Here is a 24,769-nt window from a genome sequence, read left to right on the forward strand (position 1 = left end):
GGAGAAGGGAGACATGGTTTTACATTTTCTTTACAAAAGAAAATCAAGAATCAGTTGCATATGTTTGTACTTCTCTTACTCTGACACACTCAAATGAATACTGTCATTTTCCTTCCACTTCACAACTATGCACACAATCAGTTGACTACGTGTTGGTCTGTCACATAAAATCCATTGATATATGTTAAGGTTTGTGGTTTTAACTTGACACAATCTGGGAAATATCAAGGGATATTAAAACCTTTGCAAAGTTCTGCAGCCTTGATTCGGTTAGCTTCCTGCTTTTATACCCGTAACTGATGCAGCATAAGTAAACAACCAGATCACTGCAGAACCAGGGACATTATGAGGAACACTAACCCATGTAACATTCATCTTTGCATGTCCCAGCTGTACAGGAAAGACTCTGCTTGTGTGTGCGTGCGTGTGTGTGTGTGCGTGTGTGTTTTCAACCACTGGTGTCCTTCAGGGTGTGTTCAAAGTCCAGGACGGTGGCTTGATGCACATAATCCTGTTCTATCCTACCTGCATGTCCTCTGCTGTATGTACTGTAATATACATGTTGCTCTATCTTTCACTCTGCTGTAATTTATCTGTTCATTTTCTGTGTGTGCAGCATGTGATCGGAGGATGTGGCTGTAAATCTAGGCTATTAAAAGCAACCTAATAAACAATATATAAAGCATTTTTACGGCTCTCTGTCACATGGTGAAATTAGTCTTTAAACTGATTTGCATACGCTTGTATCTGTAATGTTTTCAGCTACGGCTGTGAAAATATTACCAGAAACCGACAGAAATCAGATCAAGATCAGTTTTTTTGTTGTTGTTGTTTTTTTATGACGGCTTTTTCATATTCTTTTCTGGTGCTTGATTGCTGTTGGTGTTTGTTCTCGTAAAGTCTGGTGTTAGTAGAAGATATTAGATCCTTTTCATCCTCTAGTTTTTGCAAAATTGTTATTTCACACTCGTCTGTAGCATCGGTGCAGATGTTGTTTGTGTGAGTCATATTATCGAGGTGGGTAGTTCTTAAACTAGTTTGCGTTCTGTTTTATCCCTGCTGATGATGACACAGAGAGGGAGATGGGCGTGTTGCAGCCACAACATAGTAAGTAAGCTGAGTGAACGATGTCGGAGCAGATGACAGTAGTTAAGTGGTTCTTCTCGATCAGCCTGCTGTATGTGTCAGCTTGTCTCTTTATTGACGTGGTGTAAAACGGCTGTCGTGAATTCAAAGTGAGTCATGATGGATTTTTTTTATTATTTTTTATTTTTTTGCTCTCACTAAACAAAACCAGTTCTACCTCACTGCATTTTATGATTTGGCATCAGAGGATAAATAGCTTGGATTTCATTAGCACTCCGTCATCTGATTTGGTTTAAATGTTATCCTCAAATGGTAAAATAAATCCACTAAAATGTCAAATTCGGTTATCTTCCTGTACAATGTGGCAAATTTGCACCCGTCTGGGCTAAAATTATTTAAATGGAGAATCTTTTCCTCAGCTCAATTATGTCCCTGTGTTTCTAGATTAACACAAACTGACATTTTCCTTCCTCCCTGTGGATTTTTTTTTTTCTGTGACTTCACAACAGGTGTGGCTCCCCAAAGCCCTCCGCCGTCCGGACACCCCCACGGGATGGTGAACGGTCAGAAGTCCCTGGAGTTGTGCAGCCACAGTTTCGACGGTCGTCAGCCTTCGCCTCTGACCAGCCCGCTACTCAACGACGCTTGCAGCATTCGCACTGATGATGAAGATGAGGTCCGGAGAAAGGTTTGTAAACTAAGCTCTCAAACCTTTAAATCAGTGTCCCTAAAAAAAAAAGAAAAAAGCATTCCAACCACCTGACGCTTTGCCATTGGGATGGTGTTTTCAGGGTGTTTGGCAGTGTGGCCACTTTTGGCTTTCATTTTGCCAGTATTCCAGTAGGACCAAAATTTTTAACTCCCCGACCTGTAGTTGTCCTGTCAATAGTCTTCCACCTAAGTTGTGGACCTGTGCAGCTCCTCCAGAGTCACTGGGACCCTCTCAGCTATTCCTCTAATGAATGCTGTTAAAACCCATGTCTTGCTAGGTTTGCGGCCACGGTGCACTCTTGCCACTTTGGTTGAACAGTTCTTCATGAAATGTTCAAAACTATATAATATGTTTCACAAGCTACTGCTGTTTACAACTTCTTTGCATATTTAACTCTGACCTTTACGGTTACATATTGGACTTGGAGGCATCAGAGTAAAGGAGACTGAATTTAAAATTAAAACATTTGTTTTTAGATTTTTATTTAAAACAGATGTAAGACCCATGCATTATTTCTTCTCATGTCATAATCGGGCTCTAGTTTGTGTTGGTCGATTGCATGAAATCGGAATTAAGCACATGGAAGTCTGTGCTTATAACACAAACCACAAGGTACTAAATATCCTGACGAATGTAACTAAAACCAGGTGCTGCTACCTTTTCAGTATCTTCTCTTATGTTTGCTATCCAGAGGTTTCCCACTGACCGAGCCTATTTCATCGCCAAAGAGCTGCTGACCACAGAGAGGACATATCTGAAGGACCTGGAGGTGGTGACTGTGGTAAGATGGCCACACATTGGCATGCCTCTCTGCTGCTTGGTCTCCCCCATACGCTCGTCTGCTCGGGGAGAAGCACTCTCATTGTTCTGGTTTAGCAGCTTCGTTGCAACACGACCACCAAATCACAGAGATGGGCAGTGACACACAAACACTTTGGCAGAAGCGATTTCATTTTTTATTCATTCCCCTCTCCCGAGCTCTGAAATGCATTTATCCATGTCACACGAGGTGGTGAATACTAAACTGTGTTTGTGTTTAAAGAGGATGTTGAATTTAGCAGCGTGTTTCCTCTGTGCGCGCCTCGCTGATTTATTCGATTCTCTCGGATTTTATTGGGTGGATGCAAGCGTGCGCACCCAGCTTCGTTTGATACCGTCTCAAAGTAAACCTGGCAGATAAACAGGATATTAAACGTGTGTATTGCTTCTTCATCTGTAATTGAGGATGGTCTTTCGTTGCCTGATTTATCACATGAGGAAAATGGTAGCTTTTCTCATTTTGGAGACTTTACTATTTAGCTTGTATTCTTTTAGTCATTTAACTGTATATGTTCATGTGTTTGTATGCTGTTATCTCCTTGCCACATGCTGTTTGGTGTTGCTTCGGTGTTGAGGGTGAAGTCATCTGAATAACAGCTGGAGCTTTATCTTCAACCCTTATGAAGAAACACTTACCTTTCCAACAGCCCGTTTCCCTTTCCCATTAGAGCTTCTGAATGAAGCTGCTCTCAGTCCGTTCTGCTACACAAAACATGCTTCTTTTGCCACCAACCTGTCCTAATGAAACAACTGAGTAAGAATGACTATTGATTCTTCTTTTCAGCCTCAGTCAAGTGAAGGATTTAGAAGTTGTCACAAAGCTGAAGTTCATCAACAGGAACACAGATAAAGGGATTCTGGAAGCAAGTTTCTGTAATCATTCTTAGCAAGTTTCTGTCATCTAACTTTATTTATGGAGCACTTGTGATTCAGTCAAGTTGCAGAAGTGAAAATCAGGAGGATGGATAAAAAAGCACTACAGAAATATATTAGATAAATTGTTAGCTGAAGTAAACAGAATAAAGAAATTATTATATTGGTGATAGAGAAGGAGGCTGTGTGGAAATCTAATCAGATCAGTGAGGAAAGGCTGGAGAAAAACATGTATGTTTTTATGCGTAGCAAAAGTTTGACTTGCTACCCTCATTGAGCTAATAGAGCATGATAACACTAGAATGCTGATGGTAAAGTAAACATATAAAAATCAACATTAGTATGCTAATACATAAAGGTTGGTATTAACAGTTTGCAGAGGCCCAGCTAGAGTCCCCACTTGAATCTGATAGAGAAGCTGTGGAAGGAGTCAACCTCTGTGATGAAATACCTGAGGCTCAGTTATTCAAGATACATTTCATCTAAATAATGAGACTGTAAAATCTGTTCCCATGTGCTAATCTGCTTTGCAATATGTGTTTTCCAGTCTTTCCAGAGTGTTGTGGGACAAGACGAGGAGACCCCTGACTCCCTGAAGAACACCATCCTCTCCACCTTTGAGCCGCTTCACAAGTTTCACACTGGTTTCCTCAGGGAGGTGGAGCAGAGGCTGGCCATGTGGTGAGGCCCATTTCACTTTTAAACTACACCCAAGGTCTTATTTGACGGCTTCAGAATGCAGTTTGGATTTGGTCCAATTTATCAGAATTAGTTTCTTTTTTTCTTTTTTCTTTTTTTGAAAATGTAGCAACCCAAGCAGCTACCTTCTCCATTGCTCCAAAAATACTGGCCTGTGCTTTCCTGTGGGCTTGTGCTGTCTGATGTGCTTTAATGTTGCTGTGCTTTATTGGGCACACACACACACACACACACACACACACACAAAGCCCCACATGGAGACTGTGAAGCATAAACACAGTCAAGCTGTTACAATTTGCAGGCGTTTACTGGCGATCGTCAGATGCTAGAACTTCACATGAAAACTTAAAGTGATAGCGCACTTTACTCCACTGATAAGAACCACAGTCAGATGTGAATGCAAATCTCCTTGGCCTACATAATGTCTTTCGCTCTTGGCTTTGCGTATTCAAATATAAAAGTGAAACTGTTGTGAACATCATAGGGAGTCTATCTGGTTTAGATGAAGCAGGATGTCTTTTAAACACAATTATATTTAGTAAAAATAATAAATAATCTTACTGAGTACAGTATTTAGATCACTTATAGCCCACAATCATGTGTGGGTGATTTCATGCTCAAGGGCGACACCTGCTGGTGGAACACCAAATTTTATTGGTTTTCCCTTTTAAAGCTGTTCTGGGAATCTCTTCAATAAATCAAGTTAAAATCTAAAAAATTTTTGTGGTACTGTTGATTAATGTTCTGTTACCTGCACATATTAATATTAACATGTATTGATGCATATTGGAGGTGAAGTTAGCTTAATAAAATATATTAAATGGCCCTTTTTTATATTTCACATTTGGAGCCACAAATTAAAAATTTTCTGCGTATTTGATGTCATAGATCAACAAAAAGTACTGAATTATTTTGATGTGAAGAGTAAATGGCAGACGGTTTTACCAACAAACACAAAAGACAGGCTAGAAGGGTCAGGAAAGAGTCAACTTTGTTGTGAATCATTTAAGAAACAGAAAACACAGAGAAGAAGATATTTTGGTCAGATGAGATTAAAATCGATCTTTTAAGTTTGCATGCAAAATGCTACATGTGCTGATATCTAATCCGGCACATGAACATGCCATCTCTGTACTGAAACATGGTGACGGCAGAATCATCCTCTGAGAATGCTATTGTTCGTCGGTAACATGGCAGCTAGTCATAGTTGATAGGAAGGCAAAGAATCTTTGAAGAGGCAAAAGACTTCAGGCTGCGGTTGAGGTCTACCTTCCAGCAGGACCCGTAACAAACGTTCAAATAGACTCAGGGGAGTTGGATAGAAATACATGTCACACTTGTCAAACTTTTATTTGTTAAATTTGAAAACCATACATCATTTTTTTTCCCCCCATTTTGAAATTTGTGGTTGCGACATGGCAGAAAATGTCAAAGTGTTCAATCTGTACATCAAAGGAAAAGTTAGTTACAAAATACAAAAAATAAATAAATCAATGAAATATTTGTTCTTTAGCTTTTAATCTTGGATGACGTTCTTCTGTATTCGTAAAACTGCAAAACTATTTTATGCACTATTGTGTAGGGAAGGACGTTCCAATGCACACATTAAAGGAGACTACCAGCGCATTGGAGATGTGATGCTGAAAAACCTTCAAGCTTTGAAGGTGACTCCTGACCTCAGGTTAACGTCGATGCTTTTGGAAACCAACAGTGTATCGTCCTCATGTATCACACTTCATGCTTTGCAGCCTCTGACAACAAACATGCACAAGCACTCCGACATCCTCCTCGAGCTGGAGAAGGCGTGCAAAGCGTCCCGTAGGGTGGAAAATTTATGCAGAGACTTCGAGCTGCAAAAGGTGTGCTACATCCCCCTGAATGTCTTCGTCCTACGACCTCTCCACCGCCTCATCCACTACAAGCAGATCCTGGAGCGCCTGTGCAAACACTACTCAGCCACTCATGAGGACTTCAGGGACTGCAGAGGTGACCAGAGCTTTCAGAAACTCAGTCAGCATTTTTTTTTTTCCTGGTTTAATCTAGCAGCCACGTGATATGCGTGGTTATTCTCCAGCTGCTCTGGCAGATGTTTCTGAGGTGGTGGACCAGCTCCAGGGGAGTCTAATCAAGATGGAGAACCTCCAGACGCTCCTGGAGCTACAGAAGGATTTGCTCGGTGTTGACAATCTTGTGGTTTCTGGTCGAGTGAGTGTGAATTATAACAGGAAAATTATTTGCCCAGCTTTGAAGACATGCACACACACCTAGTATTTCATTATTATTCTTATTATTATTACTTTTGTCTTTTTCAGGAGTTCATCAGGTTAGGCTGCCTTAGCAAACTGTCCGGAAAAGGCCTTCAGCAGCGAATGTTTTTTCTGGTAATGTTCATCTTTCTTCAGCTCCTAACACTAATCCAATTATTTAGCTGAGTGATCTCAGCAGAATGAAACGATGCTTTCATCTGTTCCTGCTTTGCGTTATCCAGGTGGTGTTGGCAGCTTCGGTGTCACAAATGCGCAACACATGTCCAGTTCAACGCCTTAAAAAACCATATGCAGATTATTTATATAATACTCTAATGGTTTTTATTTCTCTCTCTGTCCCGCTCTCTTGTTTCCTTGGTGACAGTTTAATGACGTCATTTTGTACACGAGTCGAGGGATGACACCGACCAATCAGTTCAAAGTGCACGGGCAGCTGCCTCTCCGTGGCATGACAGTAAGTGCTGACTGACTGTCACCAGTTTGTCATTACTGCAAAAGGAGCTGCGCCCGTTTCCCTCTGAAAATACACACACTGTCAGGACAACCAGAACGTACATTTCCTTTTCATCCTCTCTCCTTCCTCCTCTCCCACTCTGTCTATTTTTGTTGCCTGCTGTCCCAGATTTTTGGAGCTCTTTAATGTCTTGTTCTGCTTCTTTGTGTTCTTCCAGATCAGAGAGAGCGAGGAGGAGTGGGGTGTGCCTCACGCCTTCACCCTGGTTGGACAGGGACAGTCGGTGGTGGTAGCAGCAAGGTAAATAGGAAAATAGCTACTCTGTTCTTTAAATTTTTTTAACTAGTTGTGCAAGTGATAGGAATAGTAAAACAATAGCAATGGGGGAATGTGGAAAATTGGTTTGGTGTGTTGAGTTGATTCAAAAAGCCAGATCTTTCACCTATGGTCATGAGAAAAAAAAAAAAAACAAAGATCCTGGATGCAAGCAGCTAAAATTGAGCTTTCTCCATAGAGGTGCTTAGCTCACCCATCAAGGGTGAGGAGCTCTATGTACTGGAGTTTGGAGTACAGCCACAGCCACTTTGCACCAAAAGGAGTGCAGATAAGGGAGCACTGGCATGTAATCAGGATGCCTCCCCGATGCCTTCTCTTGGACAAGATCCGCTGGGGATGTAGTCCTGAACATCTCCAGAACTTCCTGGAGGGATTATTTATCCTTTCTGGATTCGTAACAAATTGTGATCCCGAAGGAATGAGCAGTGAGGTGCTACCAGGGAGAAGGATGTCTGTATTTGCCTCCTTCGTAAATCCTGCATGTACTAAGGGTTTACAAATTGTTTCATAACTGATTATCGTGTTATGTTTTTATTATGCGAAGCACTTTGAGCTGCCTTGTTGCTGAAATGTGCTCTTAAAATAAACTGTAACATAATTTTCACTTTATTTGCTTTGTGTGTTTCTTCAGCCTCTCTGGAGCCAGATTTATATTTCTGTTATAAATCTGTGCTGTGATTACACATATTTCACGCAGATCAAAAATTTCATTTCAGTCTCCATTTAGTTGTTTTCATCAGGAGATGAATCCAAATGTAAATCCAGCTGCATTTGTGTGTGCCCACTTCTCTTTCACGTCATCTATTTTAACAGTTTGTTTATTTGCCGTCTTACATTAGTTTGAGCTTCTCAACACCTTTTTCTGCAGCCATCTTGTCTAATCTGCTGGCTGGTGAAAGGTAGTCTGAAAGGTGCATATCAGTTTATTTAAAACCATTTTTACTTCAATTAATTGATTGGATCTATCCAGTTTCCGTCCTGTGCTGATGACACACTGGGGTAGAGTTTAAAGTGAATATTTCCCAGAAAGGCTGAATGAAGAACACGCATCGTTCCTGTGCTGCTGCTGTTAGCAGAACTGTTTATAACCTCGAGGCAGAGTGACATGTTCCTGCCTTCCCTCCGTTTGTTACCTAGTTCGCTGACGGAGATGGAGAAGTGGATGCAGGACATCAAGATGGCGATAGAGATGGCAAAAACCAGCAACGGTCCCACGTCGGACGTGCTGACCTGCACGCTGACTGATAACAGTAAGTTGGAGGATCAACTAAGAAAACGTATTGAACTATTAACGATATTTGTGCTCAGACATTGACATTTGTAAATGTTTTACTGTGAGAAAGAAACTGTAAGCGAGCAAAACAGCTGAGACCCCGGGTCCATGTTGATTTCAGGATGATCTGACGCTGTCTGTGTTTAAGGTCCTCTCTCCCCTCACCAACCCTCGCGCTCCTTGTCCAGCTCTAACCACCTCCCGACTTTCCCAGAATGCCCGGAGGACTCCTCGGCTGAGGCAGAGTCCGAGGACGACACGGCAGCTTTAAACACGTCGCTGGAGAAGCCCACACCTCACCGTGGCAACACCATGGTGCACGTGTGCTGGCACAGGAGCACCAGTGTGTCCATGGTGGACTTTAGCGTAGCTGTGGAGGTATCGGCCAAAGCTCAGACTTGCCCTTCCTCCTTTTTCTCCTCCTTTTCCTCTTCCTGCTGTCCAGTTGTTTTCTTCTTCTGTTTCCCAGTCTGTGCTGTATAACGGGACTAACTTCGGTCTCTCACTTGGAACAGTGTCCTTCTGTGCTCCCCTGGAATTAACCTATTTCCTTGGATTAAACAATTAGCTATCAAGAACAAAACAGCAAATTTCACTTCAGTAATGTTTTTGAAAACAAAAAATTATTTTGTAGAAAAAAAAAATAGTGGGAAGTTCAATGTAGAATGTCAGCAGTTACAAATTAACTTCTAAAACACACAAACAAATTACCTTTTTTTTTTCTATTTTACGATTAATACTTTTTTAATTAAAATATGACACACTGTACTTTACAGAACAAACAGTTTCACATTTGGTTACAATCAAAAACCCAATTGTCTTGTTTTGTGATTTTTATTTATATACCAACACAAAGTGCAGCATAGTTTTGAGATGGAAAGGAAATTGATCTGTGTTTTCAATTTCAAGATACTGGTGTTCTTTTTTGTTTGTTTGTTTGTTTGTTTTTTTCAATTTACTTTCATTTTACTTTTACAGAAACTCTCGATCCAGTTTGACTGACATACTTTTATCAGTCAGATTGGTTAAAGAGCTTCTGTAAAAGTGCCTTTCAAAACTCGCCAAAGATTCCCAAATGGATTTGGGTTCTCGGTCTGAACTTCTCCATTGCAGCTCTGGTTGTACGTTTTGTGTTGTTCCGCTGCTGAAAGTGGAACGTCTACACCAGTTTGAATTTTTTGCAGTCTTTAGCAGGTTTTCTTCCATTATTTCCCTATATTTAGATTCCCTCTCCCAGATTAAGAAAGCCACCCCCACAGCATTCTTCTGCCACCACCGAGGTGGTGTGCTTAAGGTGATCTGCTGGATTAGTTTTCCGCCACATAAAACCTTTTGGATGGAGGCCAAAAACCTTTTCAGGTGTGTTACAGTATTTCTATTTTTGGATAAAACAAAAGAAAGAGAAATGCTATTTAGGAGTATCAGAGTGGTGGGTTTTGAATTTAAATGCACCCCACACTTTCCAGATCTTTGTTTGTAAAACAAAAAAACAAAAAACAATTTTGCCTTTTCATTCCCTTCACCATTATGCTCTTTGTGTTGGTGCATCACAGAAGTGACAAAAGTCAGAGGCATACATATACTCCCTTATAAGAACCAATTTTTGAGATATTTTAAGGAAAACAATCATTTTCACTGTATGGATTTTAAACGTTTTCTGTTTGTGTACTCACCAAAACAACTGCAGACACCAAATTTTCCACATTTTTATTTTTTTTATTTACAACCCAGTTTTCTGAAATATTCTCTCTGGTGAAAAATGTGCATTTAGACTTAACACGCTAAGAGTTGCTAAGATATTTTTAAATGACTTTAGCAAGGTTGCCGTTTCAACTTTTCCCTCATGTGGCAGAGAGCGCTCAGTGTGATGTCCGGATCTAAACTCGGAGCTGCTGCTCTGCTTGCTTTCTTGCTCCTTCTTGAACATAATATCTCTGACTGTCTCCAACTGAAAACATTATGTTGGTTTGTTGAATGTTCTTGTCCTACATTAACAGAAAAGATCTTTAATTTGTGAGATAGCGTCCTGCACCAGTTCTGCTCTCCCTCTGTCGTCGTAACAATGTCCTCTTCACAGCTTTGCCTGGACACACTGTCTGCCTTGGTGTTGACCCCTGCCACTGCATGCTTATGTGTAACCTACTCAGTTTCTGTGTTTCTGTCCCTCCCGCCCTCTCTGTCTGTTTCTCTCTCTCACATCTGTGCATTCCTCCGTGATAGAGGAGCCTAGTCCAGTCAGGGACAAAAAGGCCCCGAATGGCCAGGGACCAGTGCCTCTGTCTGTTATCTGCTGGTACCGAGTTCAGAGCCTCTCCTTTAGTGAATCCTGCAGGAGTCTAGAGGTAAAAGAGCCAGGCAGACAGGAAAGGCACCTGTTTGTGTGCTTGAGGTGCCGACAAAATGTTTTTCCAAGTTTTACACGTTTGCTTTTCTTTCAGAATCATCACGGAGTTGAGTCAATCTTTTTTCTTTTTTTCTCCAACCCTAAAAAGACAGATCAGGTTTTGAAGTGTGACATGGGGAGTAACAGATTTAAAATTGGAAAATATTACATTTCAGCAATAATATGGGGAGTGTTCGCCTGTATTCAGATGAATACATTAGATAACCATTACCAGGAAAAGGTTTTTATCTTACACTTATAAAAGATTCAAATAATTTCAGATGCATTTCTAATGATTATTTTATTTATTAAGGAAAAAAGCTGTCTATTATATGAAATATGAATAGCTTGTTTGACTAATGAATTAACTGATTAAAAAAAATTGAAGTTAGCTAAAATATCTCGTATTCTGCCCCAGGCTAAAGAAAACAAGCACTCAATAGACTTATGTAGAAAATGGTTTTTTTTTCAACTTTTCTTGTTTTCTACCAGCCATGTTACGTCTAATGAAATATATTAGAGATCCAGTTTATTTCTAACAAGACATGCAGTTGTTAGGCTCTTTTAAATATGAACTTCACAAAAAGACTGCCATTTCTGTGCCTCAATTATTTTTTAAAACAAAAAATGTAAAATGTTTTTATTCCTTTCAAGAAAAGTAGGAGTTTGACTAAACAAGTAGGTTATTTATGTAGCAAATAAGATCAAATCTAAAAGGGGTGATTTACAGAACCATGACATTTTTATCTAGGTAATCTACAGTTTATCTGGAAAGTAACCAGAGCGTACCCTTTTTTCTACATTTTGTTTTGTTACAACCTTATTATTAAAATAGTTTAATTATATCTGCTCTGGAAAAGAGGAAAAAATAAGAAGCTACCTCATGTGTTAGGACTGTTTTGATTTTTATTTGGTTTTGGCAGAAAAGATTGAGAAAGGATTAAATAGAAAATGAGGAAACGGCACTATTTAACCAACAGCAGGTTATTGCTTGTAGACATGTTTCGAATTAGATTAAATGTGACTTATTCTTCATATTTTTGTTGACCGGTGTCGTTGTGTCAATTCCTAATTAAACGTGTTCCTGTCCTGTTTTGACCAGAATCAGCTGTCGGGAAACCTGCTGCGAAAGTTCAAGAACAGCAACGGATGGCAGAAGCTGTGGGTGGTCTTCACCAACTTCAGTCTGTTTTTCTACAAATCTCACCAGGTGACTAACAAACACAGGTCATGCTGTTTGCACAGTGAACCCTTCCACCTCTCTCTCTCTCCTGCCGATTTCCCCTCCTCCAGCATTACATCTCGGTGCAGAACATCAGATAGAGGTGCCATGTTAGCTGTGAACACTTGTTCCCGTGCAGGATTTTTATTCTTGCTTCCTGACACAAAAAAAGTGTTGGGGGAACAACGTTTGACCTGAGTTTAGTCAGGGTCACATTGCAGACCAGAAAACTACGGAGAACATGGAATTTAATTTAATTCCCAGGTCTGAAAAAGGTATTGGTATTTCCAAACTGTTTTCCCCTTTTTATCCACCTTACAGTCTCTAGGTTTTGCAGCCTCTATATAATCTGGACACTGTAGAAGTATTTGCAATGAGTTTATTGCAAACTTTGTATTTATATTTCCAAAACAAAGTTGTTGTTTGTTTTTGTTTGTTTGCTTTTAACCAACCTAAAAAAGCACATTTTGTTGAAATTCTTTTTAAATCTTCCCACAGGACGATTATCCTTTGGCCAGCCTCCCTCTGCTGGGATACTCGGTCACTGTTCCCGCTGAAAATGAAAACATTCACAAGGACTACGTCTTCAAGCTACATTTTAAGTCTCATGTGTACTACTTCAGATCGGAAAGTGAATACACTTTTGAGAGGTAACTGTTCTCTTTTTTTAAATTCATCTTTAGTGTTTGGTTCGTTTCTCTAATGAGTCCTAATTCGCTGGCAGGTGGATGGAGGTCATTCGCAGCGCTACGGTCTCCTCCAGCCAGGCCCGCCTCGTGAACAGCAAAGATCCCCACCCTCACTGATTCAGTCGGAGTTGATTTTTTTCCCCGTATCACATATGGGTGGCATCTGCCCGTCTCGTCCTGCCCCGTCCCTCAGCGACACTTTGCTTTCCTCCTCTACACATCTGGGACATTTATACATGTGTACATGCACACTTTGTGCTCTTTATTTTTTAATGCTTTAAATGGTGACACGTCCGCTGGTTTAGACTGCATCAGAGACTGCGTTTTTATTCTCCAACTCTAAAACCTCTTTTTAACAGATGTCATTTTATACAGCCTTTCTAACAGTCTGAATCACTTTCCAGACTCTGGTTTTACATTTTGTCATTTTTGCAGCGGGAACACATGATGTAGACTCTTTCTTAGGCGGTAAAACTTCTCTCAGCGTTGTCGGTTTTGTTTTGAGCTTGAAAGTTTTGAGCTGCATTGTCAGTGCCAAATTGGTTTGTAGCAACGTCAGGGACTTTTTAAGGAGTAGGATGGTCCCACTGTCTACTCATAAAAACAGACCACCCTTTAACTGTAAAAGCTCTGCTCCCAGCTGGTCCAGCACAACATTGTTGCTGAAGAAACAGATGAAAGCATAAAATTATTTTACTACCAGTGGTAGCTGCCATCATCACAAATGCTGTCTTAAATAAAGTAATTCTTCTACTTGCTGATCTTCATTCTATGGAAACTGAGTATTTTTTAAACCCTGGAATTATTCAGCTGGTTGGGACATGGCGATGTCTGTTCATAATTGTTGCTGCATTTTGAGGGAATGTGGAACTGAAAGCTTTAAGGATTGTGTGTGTGTGCGTGCGTATGTGTGTGAAAGAGAAACAAAGTAAAAACTTTCAGATCAAAACCATTCGTCATCCTGACTCCTGCATACAGGTGTTTTTATGGTCCTGAATGAGTGAAGATATGCAACTAAGTGTTATGAAATGGAAAAAATTATGATTCTGCTTGGAAGTTTCTTTTTTTTTGTGTATGCTTTTGGTTTTGAGACAAGAAGGTTTTTGGAAATTAAAGCAATAAAAACTTAACCAAGCTCAGATTTTTTATTTTTATTTTTTTACTTTTATTTTGGAAGCAGCCAGAATGGTTTATCAGAACAGTAGTGACAGTTTTTGACGATATTTTAAATATGACCTGCAGATGGCAAAAATGTTGCTTCACAGCAGCCAAAACTACAGGAATGCACTCTGAGGATTAAAATGGTACATACTGTATTTTCTTTGCAGCTTTCTTGCAAAACTATGAGCTTTCTTCTTAAAATAGTTGCATTACGTTTAAGGTAATAGCTCTATATTGATAACTAATCATAACATGACATTTACACAATTCAACTGAAAAACAAACATCTGTCCAGAGGAAAATTGATTTAGAATTTGAAAGAAACTGGCTCAATACTGTTGGGTGTTGATATCTGCAGATCTGACACCAGTCCATTGTCTCAGGTCATGAGAATATCTGAAGAATATCACACTTTCCAGTGTGGTTTTATTGCACTAAACCAGGTGAAAGACTGTACAAAATCCCAAGTTATGCAGTCAAGACTTGCGTTTGAGTTTATTAAAATCTGGTAATTTTTCAATGTTGTTCCCATAATTGTCCAGGAGAGGGCAGTATTCGTCTCAACGATCTTGATTAGATGTGGAGCCCGGGTTTTTGAGATACTACTATTTCAAGGATTTCTTCGTTGGGAAGCATGAAATGACATGTCATTTCTTTGTCTTTGCTTAAAATTGAAAAGAAGAGGAAGCATGTCATTCAGGTGCAGCTAGTACAAGTCAAGTGGCTGTGAGAAAATAGCTCAGTTATACCTTGCCTTTACAAAGAATTGATGAAAAAAGTTTAAAACCTGTAAATCAGGTGGGAAAATCCTCCAAAATCCACAAAATTGCAGTGCATTGCTCAAAGATTTTTTTAAAAAATAATTCATTTCCAGGATATTTTCATCCTTGCAGGGAATGCCAATAAACATTGAGGGCATGTTTTTTTTTTTACAGTGTGCATCTTTCATTCAGCTGCTTGCTTTATCTTTAGGTGAGGGGAGGAGCACATTTACAACGAAGTCTGAGACAAATGAAGGCAGATAGGACAGAGGGATCCAGAAAAACTTGGCATCCCAGCCAGCTCCATAACGTGTGCGCGGACGCTGAGCAGTGAGAGCATGCTCCATGCACCAGGTAACCTTGGAGATATCCGGACAGCACAGGATGTTCATAGAGAAGCCCTGCATTTTTATATCTGTAAAAAAACAAACAAAAACAAAAAAAAAACAATCAAGATTTGGTGAATTAAAAGTTATTTACTACTTTGAGAATTTAGTCGAGCTGCTTTTCTACCCACAGTCATCTAAATATGTGGCACCATATGAGTCCTTAACATCTTGAGGCAGGCGCGCCCAAAGCCTTTTCAAGTCAGCATTGATGAGATCTACACTGGTCACACCGGTCTTGAAGAAACCCGGTTCAATGATGCTCACTTTTATACCGAAGTGCTGCATGTCCCTCCTGAGAAGATAAAGACAACATCTTTAGTCCCGTGTGGACGATTGTCTCAAATTCATCTCAAACCACCACAAGACTAATGACATGCTCAATGGTATGAGCATATAATTAGTTGACTAAAATACTTATACTAGCAATAGATTTTTTTTCACTCATAAAATACCCAAAATATCAGCCAGAAACATCGAGGGGACGTCACTGGGGCAGCTGTCAATGCCAGTATTATCTGTTGATCTAACTACTGTAGATTTCATGTTTCTAGAATGAGAAACGATCATCACCTCTTGGTTGAAACACATTAAACAAGACTCCTTTTCTACATGTCCAGGTCAGTTTTGACTTTTTTCACCCTTAGAGACAGTTTGTGACACACATCAGGCATTTCCTTTCCTTCAAGTATTTTGTTTACAGCAGACATTTACTCTCTTCTAACCTTAGTGGAGCCGTTTTTAAAACAATAATTGCATCTTTTAATCTGTGGAAAAATCTGGCAATACTATCCAAGTTAGTGAGCCACATCTCTCACCTCTAATTTAAAAACCTCAAATGCAGAGAATGTTTTAATTTCTCTACCTGAGACTGTCAGAGAAAGCTTCCACACCCCATTTGGACAGACAGTATCCTCCACCAGTGAGCGACAGCCTCCCCAAAATGCTGGCCACGTTCACCACTCTGCCCTTGGCTTTCTTCAGGAGAGGCAGAAACTGCAGGGTTACATCAATAACCCCGATCAGATTTACATCCAACACCTTTGTAAAGTCCTCCAGCTGCATCCATTCTGTCGGTCCGATGGGAACCGACCTGCCAGCATTATTCACCAGCCCCCAGAGGCCTGCGAGGGAAAACGGAGGACAATCAGCTAATAGCACTAAAAACCCACAAAACAAAGCTCTCCTGCAAAAGACGACCTTAAAATTTTCTTTGATTACTTGCAGTTTGACATTTCTATCATTCTATCTAAAGTTGTCCGTCCAAAGTTGTGTAGGCATTATAAACTGAATGAGCACCATACATGACAAATAACTAGTTTGAAGCAAAAAAAAGCATCTGTGAAAATGTTCAAGTCAAATAAAATTTGGTCTAGATTACATGAATATGCTTTGATTGGTTGTTCTGTTGGAAGCAGAACCCTCTCTCCAATCTTAAGTCTGTTTCAGCCTTTAGCTGCTTTTCTTCCAGCATTATGCTGTATTTAGCTTTTCATGTATTTTACCATCACCTATTTCCATGCTCATGCTGAGGAAAAGCATTGTCACAGCATGATGCTCCTACCACCTTCTTTCACATGGCATTTCCTCTGTTTCTTCTGGTGATCAAAGGGCGTACACAAAGTTCTCTATCACTTTCACTACAACTGGTACCCCAGCAGTGGTCCATCCCCGCTCACCTCGCTCCCCCACCTCTCTCCTCACAAACTCCACGGCACTCCGGATGCTCGCGCTGTCTGTAACATTCAGCAAGAGGGTCTGCAGTCTGGGGCTTGTCGCTGCTGCCAAATCTGCAGCACCTTTCTCTGTTAGACATCCAGCTGTGACCCTGAAGCCTTTCTGGTCCAGCTGTCTGGCCAGGAGGTTCCCAAAGCCACTGTCACAGCCGGTGATGAACACATGCTTCTGACTGAAACCACCAATCCTGTAGGAATCTCTGACGTACCAGCGGACAGCAGCATAGCAGGCCAGAAGTAACACACAGGTTAAAACCAAATTTGACAGAAGAACCTGAAAGACAAAAAAAGTATTAAGATGCCAGTTTATATACATATGTAGGAGAGGGAGCGAAGAGACAAAGATGTAGTGTGAAGATCAAATAAAAATAAACCTACCTCAACAAAACCGCTCCCTGCTTCATCAACGTGCACCTAAGAGGATAAAACTTTAAATGACTCAGTCATTGAATCAATTCAGCGTGACAATTTTGTCATGTTGGTCAAAATCATGTCAAAAATACTTACCAAATTATAATTGCAATAATAAATGAATGCAATGTTTTTGTAGCTCAAGTATCAACTAAACATGCATTATTTTCATTAAAGGGGCAGTATTATGTTTTCCAGGCACATGGTGCCATTTTACCTTCAGACACACACACACACACACGTACACATATATTCTGCTCAAAAAAATAAAGGGAACACTTCAGTGTTCACTTAAATGTTAAAGTGTTCCTTTATTTTTTTGAGTAGTGTATATTATAAATACAACTGTATAACATTATATCCAACTTTTTGTATCATCATTTTTTTCTCGTTTTTTACTGGCAATGAGCTGAGAGGTTGTTCATATTGCATCCTGCTGTCCCCAGTTTTAACTTGGTCCACAACCATAAAAGAGAGGGGGGGAAATGGGGGACGTTGAACGCACAGCAGGGATTCCACATAGTAATAGAAGCTCACTTCTTGAGCTGCAACAAGTTTTAAGGTACATTTCTAAAAATGATAAGTTTAGCTTGTTAAATCCATGTCAAGTCATTTCACCAATTAATTGTACAACACGCTAAAAGGAGTTTATCAAAAATACTGGACAACATAAGCATGTATTTAAACATTAGTAGACTCCTGGTGGCAAAAAAGAGGAATTTTATAGATTTTTATTATAGCAGTCATATTTTGACATTTAAAAAAACAGAATTAGTCTCTATATTCCTTTTAATACAATACATAGAAAATCCCCATTTGCTTCATTATGACAAAGCCAAAACAAACTGAAGAAGCTAACTGTGCTTTCATTGAATGTTTGTCAACTTCTATGCATGAGAAGTCAAACGACAAAATACAATTATTCAGAATAAACTGATTGGAGGTGTCACAAATTATACTCGATCTACAAACTGTAATACTTACACCTCTGTGCTTTATCAGCATGCAGAAAACAGTCAGCCTGGTCCAAGTGTATAAAGAAACAAAGGGAATAACGTAAAAAATATTCTTGTTTTGTGCACCACCACATCATCATTCTATTGTTAAGCCAAAACCAAGAAACCTCGATGCAACTGCTTTCATCTTCCACCAGAGGGCAGCAAATTTCAGTAAAAAATGTTTTTCTTTAAAAGCAAAATATCCTACATTTACCTCTGAACGAGTTTTTGATGAGCATCACAGCTGATCATTTCCAACACGAGCAAAAACACATATGGAAATAAGAATAATGTAAACATACCATGGTTACAGCTCTCCAGAAGTAGCCGTTTCTCACCTTCAACTGTACAAATTAACTAAGCAAAACTTTAACTTGCTGGTGAAGTTTGCCGCTTTATCTGTAGAGTCAAGGTCCATAGCAAATATAAGAGGAGGAGTAAATGGTTCACCAGCATGGAGTTGTGAAAGAGACCAAACAGTTACATAACTCTGTTTTGATAACCGCGTTCCCTTTACCTTCAAAACCACTGACTTGGTCCAAGAGCAAAGGTTACGCAGCACCAGTAACGCGTTATTTAGTAACGCGTTACTAAGTTACTTAGTCTGACTACTGGATTTGAAATGGCAACGCGTTAATTACCTATTTACTGAAAAAAGTGGCCCGACATCAGTAACGCGTTACTGACGTCCCGCTGTGTCTTCGTTAATATCAAGTTTATATATCACCTGTGAATGACGTCGAGTTTCGCGTTGCGCTCCAGAAAACTGCAAACACCGAGACTAATACGAATATGTGAAACAGCAATAATGTGAAAACAGCCACGAATCAACGAGTCGGTAAAGTCCTGCAACTAAACGCCATTATAATTAGTAATATTAAGTTTAAGATAAGTGTCACAAATCTATGCAGCGGGACATCAGAGTCGTGGAGCCGCAGGAGGAGCGCAGTGACACCAGAACCTGGACGATGGGGGGGGAAGGGACGAAGGAGGAGGAGGAGAGGAGGTGGGGAGGGGGCCGGGGGGTCTAAGATCCTATTTATAGTTTTCCAGACTGGAACAAAAAAAAACACGCACAAATTATAAGTGAAAACACATAATTGATGTTACCATTATAAAATAACTTGCGATTAAATATTGGCAAAGATCAATGTAATTTTCACCGGTGGCTGAAAGTAACTAAAAAAGTTACGTTTAATGTAACTTCATTACTTTCCAAATCAAGTAATCAGTAATCTAACTAAGTTACTTTTTCAAGGAGTAATCAGTAATCCAATTAAAGTTACTTTTTCAAAGTAACTATGCCACCACTGCACAGCACATTATTGTTTCTGTTAACTCTTTATAACTAATACAGAAACTTTTATTAAAAATACATGTCATGCAGAAAACTTCATTTTCAAATAAGGGGTGACAGATTATTACAGGACTTGAGACGTAAGGGATGTTAAGAAAGTTTGGCAGATGTGTAAAGCGAACATTTACTGTTGTGAAAATAACACGCACAGGATGCTTCTCAAATCACAGATGCTTTGGGTTTGGGACTGTATCGAAGGAAAAATCCATCTGAAATCCAAGTTGGCATGTATGATATGGGCAACCAGAGGAACTTGGCATCCCATCCTGGGGAGTAGCGGTAGCGAGGGTGGACGGAGGCGATGGCGTGTTCCATACAGTGGACTACCTTCATCAGGTCGTTGTCTCGAAACTGCTTGAACCTTTCGTCCAGCTGTTCGAGACCTGAAAGACAGTCAATGTTCTGCAATGGGTGATCCGGACATGATTTAACTTCCATCTTAGGAAAAAATAAATAAATAATCATAAAACTGTGTATAAATGACTGGATGCAAAGCACTTTGGCTGATACATGACTAAAAAAAAATATTTAAAAAAAGTTTAAAATACAAGACCCTGCTCCACTTGGTCAGGGCAGGGTAGTGAAGTTTCAAAGTTTCCTTTTTCACAAGTATTTGTACATCTAAATCAAACTGGTTTCTGTTTACCAAAATATGTACTGAAGATGTGCATTTATCTTACTGACTCTGAACATTTATCTAATCTACAGTTAAATGCTTAAATGCCTATAAGCAGGTTAGCTTATTGCGCAAACTGTAAGAGGTTAAGTTTCGCGTTCAGCCTTCTGTCAGTTCATGAAAAAAAAAACACCTTACATCTGCACTGCCATTAATCTGCTAAATCTGCTAAAGACGTGATTTAAAAACAAAAATTTGCAAACTTTTATGAAGCCTTTTTTGAAGATATCCTGTGCAACATGGTTTAAAACTAACGTACTGCAAATACTTTTTCAAAAGTAAACATAAAATTCAGGTACTTAATGTCAAAACAATAGGTTCAAAATAGAGGCATTATTTTGTAAAACCTAAGAACAAAGTTGTTTTTAACCTGCTGAATCTGCTGAGCTCCAACAATGGTTTCGATAAGTTTAAAACATTCAGAAAATATAAATGCAGTTTGATACAATTCAATGCTCCTGACATTTATAGGTAAGCCTCTATTCTACATCTATGGATACAAAGGACATTTTAACCACATGCCATTGGGAATGTGGGCATTTGGGCCTGATTGTTTCTGTAATGCAAAAATAAGGGGGAAAAAAAGGGTAAAGATAAGAGGATATATTAAAACTCACCTGTCTCCAAGAAAGCATACCCATAGTCATCCTTCAAATCCTGAGGTAATCTGTCCCAAAGGCTCCTGAAGTGTTTCTTCAGCATCACAGTGTCAGTCACACTTGTTTTGAAGAAGCCTGGCTCAATGCACAAAACTTTGACTCCAAATGGTGCCATGTTCAAACTAAAACACAAAAAATACACATCAAAAAAGGAGGCAATCTCAATCAAGAACAAGGAAAAATAAAACACTGGTCCTTCTTACCGCAGGCTGTCATTAAAGGACTCCACTCCATACTTGGACACACAGTAAGGCCCCCCAAATGGACTGATTCGCCCGAACACACTGGCTACATTTACCACTCTGCCCCTGGCCTTCTTGATGAGAGGCAGCACGCTCAGAGTGACGTCGATCACTCCATTGAGGTTGACGGCTAGCATGGATTTGTAATCGTCAATGGTGAGCCATTCTGTGGGACCGGACGGCGTGGCAACTCCAGCGTTGTTCACAACAGCCCACAGACCTGAAACAACATAAGCACAAGATGAACCCTGGGATGGGACTGGGACCCACATCAGTGAGCGAATCTGCTGCATAAGGCTATATCAAAATAACCAGACTGTCTCTGCTAATTATTTCTTCCTAACTTAATCAACTGATAAAAAATAAAACTGGGGAGGAAACCACTCACCTTTATCTCCAACAAGGGTCTTAATGAAAGCCGCCACCTTTTTCACACTTTCAGACTTGCTGACGTCCAGGGAAATGGCCGTCAGCCTTTCGGAGGAGACCTTCTTCAGCTCAGTTTCACCGTTCTCCGTGTAGCAGCCAGCAATCACACAAAAGCCCAGCTTGTCCAGATGTTTGGCCAGGCTGTTCCCAAACCCGGAGTCACAGCCAGTGATGTACACATATTTGTCCCCCTTGTTGGGAACTCTTTCGCTTTCTTTGTACCAGCGGTAGAGGTACCAAACAGCCACCAGCCCGAGGATATACAGGAACATTGTTTTTATTTCTGGACAAAGGAAACAAAAATAAAATCATAATTGTGTTTCAACGAACAGATGTTCTCATTAGCGCTGCACTGTGCATCTCAAAACTTTGAGACAAAACATTTATAATATCTTCAAAAAGGCAATTAACTTTAGAAATTCAATTCAAAGAGTAAACTCATAGATTTATTAAACATTTATTATGTTTTGCATTAATTTGAATAATATCAGCTAGTATGTATTTTATTTTTATCAGAAATGTTAAATATTGATGTTACTGGAAAGTTCAGTGGAAGAAAAAAAAATGAAGTAATGTCCATTCAAACATTCTGGTGAGGGTCTACAGTAGTCTGGCAGAAAGTTTTAGAGAACTTTATCATTTCCTCTGGTGACAAGCTTTGTGAAAAGGATATTTTCATTTTCCAGCAGGACGTGGCATCTGCCCACTCTGCCCAAAGTAGAAATACTAAAGCCTCAGTTGGGTTGATGATCCTGGCAACTGGCCTGACCTACATCCCACAGAAAGTCTGTGGAGTATTGTTCAAAGAATGATGACAAACACCAGAACCAACAACTCGGATGACATAAAGCTGGGCTTCACCTCAACAGAGTGAAGCGGTGATCACCTCCAGGCCCAACTGCCCAGATGCAGTGGGAATGCAGTGCTGCTCTATGGGGCCTGCAGGGAGTGATGGCAGCATGAACGATACCCAGCCAGATAATAAGGTCGTATGCAGGGAAACCATGAGCTACATGACATGTTTTTGTTGTTGATTCTGTTTTTCACTTTGTGTGTGGTTAAAGTGTGTCTGCTGGAGATTGTGTATCTTAATTGATTATTTTTTGTTTGTGTACAAGTTGAAGTAAATATCCAGTGTCACAAGCACACTCACAGAGCAAAATGGCAAAATGGCCCTATTGGGGTAATAACTTATCTATTCTATTTATAAAAAGATAACCAGAGGCAAGTATACAATGCATATTGAATTGCACAGATACACATTTCCCTTCTGCTCAACTTTCCAACAATATGCTTTGAAGCAGTACTCAAAACTCACTACTGGGTTGACATTTTCCTCAATACATGTTTTGCATTAATTTGCAAAACATTATGCAAAACATGTATAATGTTTTGCATAAAACATTATACATGTTTTGTATAATAATTCAACAAGATAATTCTTGTTGAATTATCTTCCAACAAGAAAGATAATTTCTTGTTGGTCTTGTTGAATATTATTAAAAACGCCGTAAAAACTGAAGCTTGGATTTCTATTAACTAAGAAATAATATTCAAAATGAACGTAAATCAAGAATTTAAATATATCACTGTGTTAGGAATTGATACATAATTTTCACATTTCCATTTCAGTTTATTAAAATACGTTAAAGATTCTCCAATTCACTGAGCTGCTCCTATAAGTAGATAAAAGCAAAGCATTTAACTTTTTATTAAAGAAATTTAAACTGAAAGAAAAAAAAAATGGAAAAGGATAAATAATTATTGTGCTTAAATGTATTTCTAATCTTCCAACAAAGAAATCTGAAGCACGTTTTCTCCTTGTGCGTGTCACGAAAGACCTGTCAGAACAGAGGAAGAAACTGTCAGAGGGAAGTCTGGCTGTAGGTAGGGTTTGTGCAACAGCACAAAAAATGTTGTGCAATAGAAATAACAAAAGGCAAATGAGAAGACAGAGTACCATGTAAAGCATCTGATAAGGAAATAAGTTTGTTATCTTTTGTCAATATTATACACATCACAGAAAGGAAGAGTGTCAGGAGCAGCTATAAATATCAATCACTTAAAGACTGTTTCTGTGAGATTCAGAGCAATAAAAATAATAATGAAATCATTTTGTAGTATTAATTCTGTCATAAAACCTGTTACTTATCAGAGAACAACTATCAGTATAAACGGTCTGTCTGTACAACAACAAATACAAGCTACACTTTATGAAAGCCTCTCAGGGTCTGAGCTTAATTAAATGTGGACTTGGTCAACACTGCCATGCAATCTGAACATATATACTCTAAGTCACCACTCTGTGCAATTATAAACAGTAAGTTTAGTTTTTGTGTGTTTAAAAGCACTGTAAACATGTGCTGGAATGAGAAACACAAGCTTAATGCAGCTCACATTTTTTACAGTGAAGGTCAAACGTATTTTCTTACAATGAAAACAAGCAACGTTCTGCTTTTCAGTAGCATGGGCCTGTTGAAAAAGATTCTCTGCTTGAACAGGCCTGCAGGGCAGGTCTTACACCCAGCAACATTTGGGACAATATGGGGGGGAAAAGCAAGTCTAAGGAAGGCCCCAACTACCACTAAAATCACATATAGCAAGACAGACTTAATTTAAGAATTCAGGACAAATTATTTTCATGGTGAAAAAGTGTTGCTAAGAGAAGTTGCAAGATTGTAGCAATTACAGAACTGGTCAAAAATGTTCAGAACATGTTGGTGCTAGCATCAAACTGCAACTATGTTTAGTGAGATCTACACATCGAATAGCTTACAGATTACTATGTCCTATTTGTATGCAACTGTCACAACTTTCAACTTTAAACTAAAAACTGTTGAGTAATTAATGAATTAAATTAAATGTCTGAGGTTACAGCAATGTTTCCTCCAACTGAATTAATATAGGTTTACCTTAAAAAAAAGTAAAATCAACAGATTAAATGCAAATATATTAAAATGAGAAACTTTTCCACCTATATAGAAACAAATATGACTCCAGGATAAAGTAAACGAAAAACTCATAAAAAGGAAGCAGACAAAAAAAACAGTTACATTACTGAGAAAGAATTCTAGATATGATGAGTATCCCAAACAAAATCCACATGTAAGCATATTTTTGCAAATATATATAGGGCTATA

At 39.3% G+C, this 24,769-nt stretch overlaps 3 protein-coding genes across 10 annotated transcripts in view; 1 reads left to right on the plus strand and 2 right to left on the minus strand.

Moving 5' to 3' along the window:
- Positions 1-13,943, plus strand: part of LOC103461720 (FERM, RhoGEF and pleckstrin domain-containing protein 1) — a 58,924-nt gene extending 44,981 nt beyond the window's left edge. For 3 of the 8 annotated variants that reach the window (XM_017310866.1, XM_008404064.2, XM_008404063.2), the window contains 15 exons: positions 1,075-1,107; positions 1,596-1,774; positions 2,490-2,579; positions 4,038-4,171; positions 5,772-5,853; positions 5,938-6,175; positions 6,264-6,394; positions 6,502-6,570; positions 6,821-6,910; positions 7,128-7,210; positions 8,384-8,496; positions 8,668-8,897; positions 12,005-12,112; positions 12,623-12,774; positions 12,849-13,943. In XM_017310866.1, the coding sequence (XP_017166355.1) occupies positions 1,075-1,107; positions 1,596-1,774; positions 2,490-2,579; positions 4,038-4,171; positions 5,772-5,853; positions 5,938-6,175; positions 6,264-6,394; positions 6,502-6,570; positions 6,821-6,910; positions 7,128-7,210; positions 8,384-8,496; positions 8,668-8,897; positions 12,005-12,112; positions 12,623-12,774; positions 12,849-12,930 (1,814 nt within the window). In that variant the 3' untranslated portion in view covers positions 12,931-13,943. Of the gene's footprint in view, positions 1-1,074; positions 1,108-1,595; positions 1,775-2,489; positions 2,580-4,037; positions 4,172-5,771; positions 5,854-5,937; positions 6,176-6,263; positions 6,395-6,501; positions 6,571-6,820; positions 6,911-7,127; positions 7,211-8,383; positions 8,497-8,667; positions 8,898-10,739; positions 10,862-12,004; positions 12,113-12,622; positions 12,775-12,848 lie in introns of all 8 variants that reach the window. The other 5 variants (XM_008404065.2, XM_008404069.2, XM_008404068.2 and 2 more) reach the window with 4 other exon arrangements.
- rdh1 (retinol dehydrogenase 1) lies at positions 13,277-18,655 on the minus strand. Its single transcript, XM_008404062.2, has 6 exons — positions 18,569-18,655; positions 17,236-17,271; positions 16,801-17,131; positions 15,987-16,245; positions 15,253-15,416; positions 13,277-15,150 (listed from the first exon to the last, which is right to left on the minus strand). Exons 1-6 carry the CDS (start codon positions 18,569-18,571, stop codon positions 14,924-14,926), a joined length of 1,020 nt encoding a protein of 339 aa, XP_008402284.1. The 5' UTR covers positions 18,572-18,655; the 3' UTR covers positions 13,277-14,923.
- The window catches only part of dhrs9 (dehydrogenase/reductase (SDR family) member 9), a 25,018-nt gene continuing 18,232 nt past the window's right edge, over positions 17,984-24,769 (minus strand). Inside the window, exons 2-5 of the mRNA XM_008404061.2 lie at positions 21,589-21,912; positions 21,162-21,420; positions 20,917-21,080; positions 17,984-20,006 (exon numbers count right to left, since the gene is read on the minus strand). Of these exons, the coding sequence (XP_008402283.1) occupies positions 19,783-20,006; positions 20,917-21,080; positions 21,162-21,420; positions 21,589-21,901 (960 nt within the window). The 5' untranslated portion in view covers positions 21,902-21,912 and the 3' untranslated portion in view covers positions 17,984-19,782. The remainder of the gene's footprint in view (positions 20,007-20,916; positions 21,081-21,161; positions 21,421-21,588; positions 21,913-24,769) is intronic.

Source organism: Poecilia reticulata, linkage group LG2, assembly GCF_000633615.1.
Source record: "Poecilia reticulata strain Guanapo linkage group LG2, Guppy_female_1.0+MT, whole genome shotgun sequence".
Classification (NCBI taxonomy): Eukaryota; Metazoa; Chordata; class Actinopteri; order Cyprinodontiformes; family Poeciliidae; genus Poecilia; species Poecilia reticulata.

Coding starts and splice junctions, on each gene's coding strand:
- rdh1 (XM_008404062.2), bottom strand. Junction 17,132..17,235: donor CAGGGAGCGGTTTTGTTGAG/GTAGGTTTATTT, acceptor TTTGTCTTTCAG/GTTCTTCTGTCAAATTTGGT. Junction 15,151..15,252: donor TGCCACATATTTAGATGACT/GTGGGTAGAAAA, acceptor GTTTTTTTACAG/ATATAAAAATGCAGGGCTTC.